The sequence below is a fragment of the Monomorium pharaonis genome, chromosome 1 (genome assembly GCF_013373865.1).
Source record: "Monomorium pharaonis isolate MP-MQ-018 chromosome 1, ASM1337386v2, whole genome shotgun sequence".
Taxonomy (NCBI): domain Eukaryota; kingdom Metazoa; phylum Arthropoda; class Insecta; order Hymenoptera; family Formicidae; genus Monomorium; species Monomorium pharaonis.
Window position 1 is genome coordinate 7,279,212 of NC_050467.1, and position 12,871 is coordinate 7,292,082.

General features: G+C 43.3%; 1 protein-coding gene across 1 annotated transcript; it reads left to right on the forward strand.

Annotated features, from left to right (window-relative positions):
• The first annotated feature begins 816 nt into the window (after positions 1-816).
• On the forward strand, positions 817-5,826 carry LOC118644844. The gene has a single exon (XM_036284506.1). The coding sequence runs from the start codon at positions 817-819 to the stop codon at positions 5,824-5,826; it is 5,010 nt and encodes a 1,669-aa protein (XP_036140399.1).
• The last annotated feature ends 7,045 nt before the right edge of the window (positions 5,827-12,871 follow it).

The following is a 12,871-nucleotide window of genomic DNA, read 5'->3' on the forward strand; positions in this document are numbered from 1 at the left end:
TATCAATCGCGCCGTGATAGTGCGAGTGAATTATTAATTAATCCGCTCCGGCCAAGCAATTCTTAATTTTCATATCCGCGTGAATGTTGTAAGTGTATTATGTCCGTGCGCAGGTGACCGTATCTTTCCTGCGAACGTCCTCTGCCTCGCGCACAAGATCTCCGTCGGATCGCGCGCAAGATTTCCGGATTCGCGAGGGCCTCGATCTCGAGGCTCTGCAAGATTTCCGCGTCGATTAGGCAGCGCAATATCAGGGCGTATCAAGATATCCGACACAGTGTAAAAGATACGGTTCGCCCCTCGCTTCGAGCGTTCGTTTGTGGAATCAATAAATTAAATGTGAGTGATATCTACGCCTACGCCTTATTCCTATCATCTCCCGTGAACCTCCCGCATTCCTGCCCACTCACTTCGCGTCTCTATCGGGACGGATCCCGGCAGTCCCTACGTGCGATCGCGTTTACCTCACGCACGCGCGAACAAATTTGGTCCTTCGAGCCGGATCGGAGTGATCTAAATTCGCGGTCACGCGGAGGTGATTTCAGTGATTTCCGTGATAATCCGTGTCGCTCACCATGGCGGACATTCTTGAGAAGCAAAGAACGATCCAGAGGATGATCGAACGTGCCCTCGAGAACTTCAAAAAAATTGGAAAGGGCAATCTGACCACGGCGAAGATTCGTTCCCGCATCCTGCTTCTCAAGGACAATTGGAGCCAATTCGTGACTGGGCATGCTGCCTTGAAGGAAGCAATTCCCAAGGTCAAACGAGAGGAGTTCCCGTACTTCATCGAGGACCAGTTCGAGAGAGCCCAGGATGCCTACCGCGCTGGACTACATGGCGGATTGCTTAGAGGAGCTCGAGCCAACTGTGAGTCCGAACCATTCAAGCACCTTTTATGTCGACCGACGTCAGGATGCGCCCGCGACTGCCTCCGCGTTTTCGTTGCAGCATCTCCCTCCCATTCAATTACCGCCGTTCGATGGTAAACCCGACGAATGGGCACAGTTCCGCGATCGGTTTACTACGCTGATTCGCGACAATAAAGACTTGAATGATTTCGCTCGCATGCACTTCCTATCTTCGTGTTTAAAAGGCCGCGCCGCAGAATGTAATACGCATCTTCCGATTACCGCGGAGAATTTTGAAATCGCGTGGGCCGCGTTAACTTCACGATACGAGAACAAGCGGCGCACACTTAACGTTCATCTCTCCGCTCTGCTCGGTCTTTCTAGCGTACCGCGTGAATCGGCTTCCGAGTTGCGATCTTTATATGATAAGGTTAGGGCCGCTCTAAAATCCTTCGCGAATTTGGATCGCAATACCGACAACCTCTGGAACGATATGCTCGTGTATCTTGTCACGCAGAAACTCGATCCGATCACGCGGAAGGCTTGGAATCTACAGGAAAGCGGTCGCGACGATCCGTCCACGTATGACGCTCTTGAACGCTTTCTCGAACATCGCATTCGCGCATTGGAAAACAACGCAATCGGCGCCCCCGTGAAGCCCGGTGCAAAAACCGCTCCCTCCGATCGCGTCCACGTTGCTACCGCGTCAGCGAACGTGCCGCCAAAATGCCCGCTATGCGACACGCCTCATTATCTAAATTCCTGCGTTAAGTTTAAAAAAAAGAATCCGAATCAACGTCGAGAAATGGTGAAGCAGCAAAAACGTTGTTTCAATTGCTTGAGCGAGAAGCATACAGTTATGTCTTGCAAAAGTAAATTCTCATGTCGAGTTTGCAAGAAACGGCATCATTCGCTTCTCCATCTCGATTCGGATTCTTCTTCCAGCGCCCCCAAAGCGGCATCACCTAGTTGCTCGTTGTCTGTCGCTCCGGCTGAAAAACCCGAGGTGAGTTCTCTTACCGCTTCGACCGCGCCGCGACGTCGAACGCATGTGCTCCTCGCGACCGCGTGGGTAACGGTGCGGACGCCGTCGGGCCGCACCGCCGTCGTGCGAGCCCTGCTCGACCAAGGCTCCGAAATGACCTTTATTTCTGAGTCGTTAGCGCAACTCCTGCGAGCAAAACGCCGTCGCATGCCCATCTCCGTCACCGCCGTCGGTGGTGTACACGCCGGCACTGTTAAACATGCGACACAAATATTTATTTCCCCGCGTAACGCTTCTACTCCGGCTTATTCAATTGACGCGCTCATTCTCGGCTCGTTAACCACTTACGTGCCAAAGCGCGGTGTAGACATTTCGGCGTTCACGCATCTTTCGGATTTATCGTGGGCCGACCCGGATCCGACAAGTTTCGATCCTATTAGTATTATCATTGGGGCTGATCTATACAGCACTTTACTTCGTGGCGGCTTCCGCCAGGGAGACGTCGGCCAGCCGATCGCCCAAAACTCCGTTCTTGGCTGGATTATTTCCGGACCGATTGATTTTCCCGCGACGAGATCCCCGTCGCCTTCATCCGTACAGAGCTTTCACGCCAGTATCTCCACACACCAAATTTCGTGTTCTCCTGCTCTCGAGGATGAGTTTCGTCGTTTTTGGGAAGTCGAGGAACTTCCACGCCAATCTATTCTCTCGCCGCAAGAGAGACAATGCGAAATGCATTTCCGAGAGACGCATTCTCGCGATTCCGATGGGCGATATATCGTTCGCCTTCCGTTTAAATCCCCTCCCCCTCTCGATATCGGAGCGTCGCGTCTCCAAGCCGAGCGTATGTTAAACACGTTAACGCGGCGATTTAAAAACAATTCTGTATTGGCAATCGAATATCGAAACTTTCTCGCGGAATATGAACGTCTTGATCACATGCGACCTTCGCCTCAACCGCAGAGCGAAACCATGCAGTGTGTTTACATTCCGCATCACGGGGTAATCCGAGAAAATAACGCTACCACCCCTCTCCGCGTTGTGTTCAATGCATCAAGCGCCACTTCCAACGGGTCTTCGTTAAACGACCAGTTACTCGCCGGTCCAAAATTACAAACCGACATCACGTCAATTTTATTGCAATGGCGACGATACCAATTTGTCTATTCCTCCGATATCGCGAAGATGTATCGCCAAATTCGCATCGATCAACGCGATGTCGATTACCAACGCATTCTATGGAATGCAACACCGCATGAACCGCCTACTGACTACCAGCTGTTAACAGTCACGTACGGTATGTCCTGCGCGCCCTTCCTCGCCCTTCGCGTTTTGAAACAGCTCGTCGACGACGAAGGTCACCGATTTCCGCTCTCGGTATCTATTCTACGCGAGAACATTTACATCGACGATATTCTATTCGGCGCAGACAACGCGGAGTTCATTCGACAAGCGCGAGACCAAGTAATCGCTCTCCTGAAATGCGGCGGATTTGAATTAAGAAAATGGGCAAGTAATTCGCCCGCTCTCCTCGCGGATCTTGATCCCGCTACTCTGAGTTCGGCAGGCAAAAAGCCCTTTTCCCCTGACGAACAAATCAAAGTTCTCGGTATCGGTTGGAATCCTACTACCGATATCTTTGAATTCAGCATCGCACTTTCGCACCCCGTTCCATCCAGCAAACGTGCCATTCTGTCCGCTATTGCAAAACTGTACGACCCTCTCGGATGGGTCACTCCAGTAATTATAACCGCGAAAATTTTTATGCAGCAATTATGGCGACAGAAATTAGATTGGGATGATACGCTTCCCCCCACCCTGTTATCTAGGTGGGAAGATATTTATTCTCGGTTCGGGCATTTAAAAAATTTGCAAATTTCGCGATGGTTCGGACTCGGATCGGACGTGGAGTCCGCTGAAATACACGGTTTCGCCGACGCGTCGAACACTGCTTACGCTGCTGCCGTGTATCTCAAAGTTGTTTCGTCGGGACATACTACAATTTCCTTGCTAGTCGGTAAATCAAAGGTCGCGCCGTTAAAACCGCTAAGCGTGCCACGATTAGAATTATCCGCTGCGTTACTCCTTGCTCGACTTGTCGATTTCGTGCGCGAATCACCCGGTTACAGCCATCTTCCGTACTTTTGTTGGACGGACTCCACGATCGTCCTCGCGTGGGTGACTCAGCATCCGTCGCGATGGAAGACATTTGTTGCCAATCGCGTGAATGAAATTCAGTCTCGTCTTCCAAACGGGAAGTGGCAGCACGTCTCGACAGAAGACAATCCCGCGGATTGTGCTTCGCGCGGCCTACTCGGCAACGAAATCGTCAGTCACGACTTGTGGTGGCACGGACCATCTTGGCTGCGCCTTGATGCTCCCGCATGGCCTTGCTCCGACGCCCGACTACCTCCGCAAGCTCCATTGGAGGAAAAGGTCATAGCCTTGCAATGTTCTCCACCGATGGACACTTGGGATCTCTCGACGCGATATTCCTCATGGCCTAAATTAATACGCGTCACCGTCTATATATTGAAGTTCGTACGCTTATGCCGCCGCTCCGGTTCTAACGACAATTCCTTGTCATCCTCTTCAAAACCGCTTATTATTTCCGCATCGGATTGCAACGATGCACGAATATTTTGGTTAAAAAAGATTCAATCGAGCACATTTCCGGCTGAAATACATTCTCTGGCCAACCATCATCCCCTCTCGTCTAAATGCTCAATTCTCGATCTACGGCCGTTCCTTGATAAGGACGGAATTCTACGCGTGGGTGGGCGGTTGGCTAAGGCCCCCCTGTCATTTTCTGTTCGGCATCCGATTCTCCTGGCGACCCATCCATTGGTGTCGCTGATTGTAACTCAGGCTCATCTACGGGCATTACATGCCGGACCTCAGCTCACGATAAGTTTGTTACGTCGCGATTTCTGGATTCTCCGCGCTCGTAACATCGTAAGATCCATAATTCATAACTGTGTCGTATGTACGCGCGAATGCGCCGCGATTCCTACCCAACTAATGGGCGACCTTCCCGAGGCTCGTGTGTCGGCATCTGCTCGCAGTTTTTTGCATTGCGGGGTAGATTATGCTGGTCCCGTGCAGATTCGCGCTTCTGCGGGTCGAGGCATTACATCGCGTAAAGCCTATATCGCCCTTTTCATTTGTCTAGCGACCAGAGCGATACATTTAGAGCTAGTCGGAGATTACTCCACCTCGGCTTTTTCAAACGCCTTTTCCCGTTTTTGCGCACGTCGCGGCCTTCCCCAAGCCATGTATTCTGATAACGGAACAACGTTTGTCGGAGCTGATCGCGAGATGACCAAAGCGTACAGAGCGGCTGTGGGCGATCCTAATTTTTTAAATTTAACCGCATCTGATAATATAACGTGGAATTTCATTCCACCATCTGCTCCGCACTTCGGCGGCTTGTGGGAGGCCGGCGTGCGAAGCGTTAAAAACCATTTGCGTCGCGTGTTAGGCACTCATAGGCTCACCTTCGAGGAATTCACCACTTTGTTATGCAGGATCGAAGCCTGCTTAAATTCACGTCCGATCGCGCCTCTTTCGAACACGCTAAACAATTACGAATGTTTAACTCCGGGTCATTTTTTGGTCGGATCCGCTCTGATTGTAAATCCGGAACCATCGCTTCTTCAACTCAACGAGAACCGCCTTTCGCGATGGCAACTCGTGCGACACATCACCGAGCGATTCTGGAAATTATGGTATAATGATTACGTTACCACATTACAACAACGAACAAAATGGCGACAAGTCCAGCCACAAATTCAGGTCGGTCAACTCGTTCTCTTACGAAACTCCATGTTACCTCCATGTAAGTGGGAGCTTGGCCGAGTGACACAGTGTCACGCTGGTTCCGACGGATTAGTTCGTGTGGTTACTGTCAAAACAGCCACGTCCGAGTATCAACGACCTATCGTTAAACTGTGCGTTCTCCCGATCGATAGCGAGGCGTCGAGCAACTAAATGCGTTTTTTAATTTATTAGTTCTGTTAGTTTCTAAGTTCGATTTAAGCGTTCTCCGATCAATTCTATGTTACTTGTTTTATACGCGTTTATTCATGTAATTCCTACTGTATTGCGTCATGGCGGGCGGAAGGGAACTCCGCAATTTCGTTTTGCTGTAACGACGTTTCGGAATTAACCACTTAATTCCGAGGCGGGCGGTATGTTCGAGACTATAACAATCATTTTAGAGTTCTAACATTTCCTTTTATTGGCTCTGTTTTATCCGCGCGTAGTGAGAGCTCCTGACAGCTATCAAGCTCCGTGTAGTTCATTTCTTCGATTCACCGAGTCGCGCGGCGCTGTCACTAGCTCCTCACGCGCGCGATTTTCGTTTGGTCGCATCGCCAGTAACTATGCATCTTGGTAACTATGCAAATAAACAAGCCCAAAAAAGGGCACGTCCAAATCCATGCCCAAATAAGTCTCGATATCGGTTCCCTACCGCCCCTTTTCTCGCCTCCGATCGTAATTGTTTTACGATGCATAATTCTTCAGTCTCTCGCAGCCCGGCACCGAAATCAGATCGTCCAGCAGATCTCTCCCGTCTTCCGCCTATCCTAGCTGCGGGGATTCACTTCCGCTTTTCCCTATCAGTCGCGCCGTGATAGTGCGAGTAAATTATTAATTAATCCGCTCCGGCCAAGCAATTCTTAATTTTCATATCCGCGTGAATGTTGTAAGTGTATTACGTCCGTGCGCAGGTGACCGTATCTTTCCCGCGAACGTCCTCTGCCTCGCGTACAAGATCTCCGTCGGATCGCGCGCAAGATTTCCGGATTCGCGAGGGCCTTGATCTCGAGGCTCTGCAAGATTTCCGCGTCGATTAGGCAGCGCAATATCAGGGCGTATCAAGATATCCGACACAGTGTAAAAGATACGGTTCGCCCCTCGCTTCGAGCGTTCGTTTGTGGAATCAATAAATTAAGTGTAAGTGATATCTACGCCTACGCCTTATTCCTATCACCTCCCGTGAACCTCCCGCATTTCTGCCCACTCACTTCGCGTCTCTATCGGGACGGATCCCGGCAGTCCCTACGTGCGATCGCGTGTACCTCACGCACGCGCGAACAAATTCCATCCTGCATAAACCTGGGACCTAAACAACTGACCTATCTGAGAGACATCAGAGATATTTCTATTTTTTATAATTCTTCTAGCTCTAAAATTCGAGCAATTTACATATGCCATCACATGTGCTATCAAATTTTGGTATTGAAATGAGGGACAGGATCTTTCAAAGGGACTATGTGGACCCCCACAGTTGACGCATTTATATGTGTCCCTGCTACATTCCTCTATAGGATGATCCTTTCTGCATCTAGAACATCTTACGTTCCCTCTACACATTCTATCTGAGTGGCCCCAACGGCAACATTTGGTGCACTTCCTTGGTTTATTAATAAACGGGAGTACTGTATGCTTATATCTATATATATATATATATATATATACATACAAATTCAGGTAGAAGGCTAGTTTCAAAAGTGATCTTAACACTACTTGATGGTTTAAGAGAATTATTATTCCTTCGATCTAAGAATTTTAATCTTTCGACCTTTGTTATTTTGAAAGAATTGTTATTATTAGGAAATTCTATCCCCTCTAGTATATCCGTTTCTGAAAGGTCGGGAGAAACATCCTTAATTATTCCTGTTCTGAAGATCTTAAAATTGGGAATATAAGCAAACCAATCCTCAGGAATCAACTCCTTGTGGTCTAGGAAACTATTAGCCTCCTTCATTGTTCTAAAATCTATACTAATTAATTTTTTCCTCTTCCTACTGAAGTTCAGAATGTTATTGTATATATATTTATACTTGGATTCCATTTTCTTTTTGTATAATTTCTGACCAATAGTATTTGGATGGAGATTACCTATATTATTCTCTGAACCTATATCCTGAGATTCTATAAAGACCAGATATGGACCCTCATTTTCCACCAAATATCGATTATTTTGTTGGTTTTTAATATATTTTATCCTTGCAGGTTCCTCCATGTTATTATGGGAACCCCGCATGGGAATATCTGCATCACTAGGCTCCAGGATTGTAGTAACTATAACTTTCCGCTCGTATTCACTAGGGAATGTATCGACTAAAGATTGTTGAGATTGTTGAGATAACGAGTATTCCTGGGTACCAGTGAATTTATTGGTGTTGTGGGCAGGAAAAAACAAGCGATTTTAATATTTGACTTTATAAGACAACGCTTACTAACAGAGACGTTCTCAGAATCCGAATACGTTTTGTTAAGGATCGTACTTTCTTTCACCGCAGTCTTCGAGCATCTGTCCCCGAAAATCGCCACGTCCCACGCAAGGGCTCGTTCGATTTGCTAACGCAATATCCCCTCTCCCGGCTCACACACACTCAAGCCTGATGATGTTTTAGGCGTGGAGGAGGGGCTTTCGGTCAATTTTCTTGACATTTCTACCCCTCCTTCGGTTTTTTGTGAGTCGCGCCGCCGATGTCTCTGTAGCCTGAACGGCCCCGGGTTCCCCCTTGGAGTCCCCGTGCACGCTTTCGACCTTCACCACCGAGTTTATTAAACCCACGAGGTCGTTGATTGCAAAAATGGCTTGATGGCCATGAGTCCATGCGACTCGTGCCAAGAGACATCGGACAGCTTCCTTGTCAATCATCAAAAATGTCTTTTGAAACCGTGAACACTGTCCCTTCTTCACGCCTTTACAATGCATTGCTTCTCACAGCTCTCCCGCATTCACCATCCAATCGTTCTCTCGTAACGCATATATATTAACAATAAGTTAACTATTCTATTCCGTACACACGCTACGTACATACGTCAATTAAATCCACGATTTAATTAACGCAACACGCTTACAACTAAGGAAAACTATTATTTACAAACAAAAAATAATCTAACGAAGGAAATCTCTCACTCAAAGAATATGTTTCTTACTCTAATACAAACAAAATAAATCTAATTCTAATTAACCTAACTATCTTATATTTCGAACCAATTTCTCCCGTAACAATTGGGTTCTTTAATAGACGGGAATACGATTTTATTTTTTTGATTCTTGGGAATTTCCATATCTGCTCTTCCAGAATTCGATGGTTTCTGATTTGAAGAAGCTTTTTTGTTAGCCAGTCTAACGCTACTCTTAGACATTTGGGGGAGATTTATAAATATGTAGTTGATTAGACTCTTTATTGTTTAATACTTTTTTTTTTCGGTGACCACAACCCTTAAACGATGATTTCTGCTAGAGATCCACCCCCCTAGAAGATTGATTTGTGACTATTATTATAAAAATCTTAATATTCTATATATACAAATGTTAGGGTAAGTATCCTGTTGAACGATAAATATAAACTAACACAAACTTCCCACAAAAATACGATTGGAAGATTTCTCAGACATTGAATAGCAATGCAGTCAATTTTAATCCACAATAAACAACATCTCAATTATAAACATTTCTCAATGACAACCAATAAACAAAAGCAAGTTATATAGAAATAAACATATTGCAACTTATATATAAATATATTTTTTTTAATTCGATAGGTAATTCCCTCTCTCTTTTTGATATATTATTAATTATAGACTTATTCAATAATGATTAATATCTTTTTTTTTTTAATTGATTAATTTAATAAAATTAAGTTAGCGAGATATATGATTGGTTTGTATAGGATTACTGGATATGTATGATTGCTTAGTAATCCAACTTTTTTATCGATATGATGCTTATTGAATATTGTTATAAATGTAAGATAGATCCAAAATCACAGATACGTGTTAAGCCTCTTAAAATTTGTGAGTTCCCATATCGTATATTATGGAATAACTCGAGAAACGATACATATACCCTGACCCTGATTCTATTTGTATATATTAAGTTCACGCGTGAGAGTCGTGAAATGCAGGGTGAAACAACGCACAACAGTTCTACGGATTATTTCTTCAATATAGCGTATAATACATTTACTTAAATAATATTTTATAAATATGGACATTCATCAATTATAACATACACCTGATCAACATATATAAATATATTCCAAATTGTATTGTTAATTTAAGGAATTAACTTCCCTATTCTATATATATTACAATTTCCCCTTCGATATCTTATTATATATATTTTATTTTTTATTTATTATTATTTTTTTTAATAAATATCTATTTGAAAATCTACTTTAGATTATATAATTTCCTTCTTTCATTTTTTTTTAAATTTATGTATAATAAAAAAATCTTTTTTTTTAAATTAATGTATAATTTTGTAATTATATGATAGCCGACTTGTGATTAATTTATATATAATAATATTATATATAATATTATATATAATAATACAAGATATGCAATATTTATCACTACAATAGTTCTTTTCTCACTATAAATTTTTTTTTTAAATCAAAAATTATAATAACTGTAAGACACATCGAAATTTACCATGAATGTTGAGTATTTTTAAAAATTGAAAATTCACGAGATCGTGTCTTAAGAAAGGATTTATAGAGCGAGACACATGTTGACCTTGTTTCTGTTTGTATATCTAAAGTTCACGTATGAGAAACGTGAAAAACAAGGTGAATTCCATCTGAATCAAAGTAACAGTTACACGTAATTTATCTATTCATAATATTTTGTACTATGTATTAACTTTGTTAAATTTTAATAATTATATTAAATGCAATCAGTTTCATTTAATACTATCTGTATTTTATTCCCCTCCCTCCCTCTTTTTTTTTTTTTTAAGAGACTTTTCATATAGGTACAAGACCGACTTACCAATGTGGATGCAGATTATAAATTTATTATTATCCAAATAATATTTAAGATTGTATTAATAATTAAGAAAAAGGAATGCCACTCTAATATCTCACATATCTATCATAATGTTGCATTAATTCTTTTTTCGTATTAGTGTATTGCTCTCACGTCCTCAAATCATATAGTGCGGTATAACATAGCACGTATAAAAATTGAAAAGGCAACAGTTATAAGCTTAATGTGTAAAATGCAAGCAAAAACTTGAAGAGTGTTAAGCATACTACGCCATGCTTAACAAGCAATAGAAAATCTTATCGGTTTTAAGCCTCCAGACTTACCTCCTTTAGTTGAGGGCTAGGTTATTCAAGTTATAACCCTGAAATGACTTGCAGACTGACCTCCGGAGGTTATTAACTTGGGCAAATTCAATCCTCCTGTAGATTTTTACTACTTTGCTTATCTCCTTTCTGCGTAATTTTCCATAAGATGGCAGCCCAAGATCATGTATTCAGTGTCTGTGGCTCGTATGGCTGTGCACGTGCACAGCTGAAATCCCTTTGTCCTTTGTCCTTTGTGATTTGCCTTGGAATATGTTCGAACAACCAAATAACAAAGCCGACCCTTTATATTCAATACTTTGATGATTTCCACTATTTTAATTACACTCTTAATAAAGGCTGATAGCCAACTTTTGTTAAATTATAACTAGAGTGAAAGAACTACGTCTGTACGGGTCGGCTGCTCGAGTCGTTCTCCGAAAACTCACTCGAGTGAGCAAAGTTCTCTAATTGATGTCTTAAAGTTCTGCAACTGGACAACTTGAAGACAACTTACAAAAGTTGTCTTTAAAGATAACTTTTCAATACGTCAAAAAAGTCATCTTTCAAAGGTGATTAAAAAGTTAAGTTTTGCATATAAGACGTCAAAAAGATGTCAAATTGATAACTTTATGGACATCTTAAAGAGCTCTTAAAAAAGATAACTTACAAGACCTCCAAAAGTCATCTAAATGTTTATTGGGCATATATATTATATATCTCCTCTCTCTCTCTCTCTCTCTCTCTCTCTCTCTCTCAATTCTGTAATAGCATTATGTGACGATCCGTTTCTACATGAAGCACCCTCGCGCTCGGCACGACCGCGCTATATGTAGGTTAACTCCCTTAAAGAGAAGAAAGTTATATTTTTTCTTATTACTTAATCGTGCTGCAGGTGGTAGTCTTTATATAATTGCATTTTACTCCCGAGAGAACCGAGAGGTGAGCCGCCTGTCGGCGGCGCCGCGCAGTAACTGGCGAGCAAGCGCGCGGCTACGCATATAGTATTCTCGCAAAGTCGAGAGAGCGGGTAATCTTTCTGATTGGCTGATGGTGGATCGGGGTAGCCAGCTCGGTATGGTATATAAGCGCGTCGCTTTTCACAGTCGCCACCGCTGCTACTGCATTCGTTGAAGCTGGAGCGTTTGGCTGCGTCAGAAGTCAGCAGAAGTTTTTAGTGCTGCGTTTGAGTTAGCGTTAGAGATTATATACGTTGTATATAAAGTCGTGAAGACTTAGTAGCTTTCGTTTCTCTCGTCAGAGACGCATAGCTCACGACGCGCGTGGACAAGTGACACGTGGCGAATAAGATTCAGACGCGAGCATCTTGAGATATCTTTTCCGAACTCGACGAAAAGAAGCACGAGAACAAAAATGATGCTGAGCCTACAGCGAAGAATGGTATCTCAGTGGAGAATGTTATCCACCTTGCTGTTTCTCGGATTGATCTGCAATGGCGAATTGATGCCCGTTCGTGTACCTGAAGAAACAACGACAACGTCGTCATCGACAGACAAAAAGAATGGCATTGGCTCTCTGAATAACTACTGGCAAGCGTGGCTCCCGCTGGGCGAGCAGAACGCCTACCAACCCGATCTGAACTCCGCTACTCTTATGCGACGGACGCAAAGAGAGCCGAGTGTGTTTATCGCTCCGGAGTTAAACAACATGAACTTTATAAGTCCTAAGGCGAGCAAGAAATTTCTCCGGGATTTATTAAAAAAGAAGTTCAATAATACGCAAACCTCAGGCTTGGGTAAGTTGATATATTTTTTTAATTAATTAAGTTCAAGTTAATCAAGTTGATATTAAGTTGAATTTTTCAAAATAACTTGTCACAGTTAAAAAATTAAAATATTTAAAATTAACTATATACTATAAGTTAACAGCTATTAACTTTTTAAATTTATTGCCAATTTTTAATTTTTTTACTA

Coding starts and splice junctions, on each gene's coding strand:
- LOC118644844 (XM_036284506.1), top strand. CDS start 817: ATGCCTACCGCGCTGGACTACATGGCGGATTGCTTAGAGGAGCTCGAG.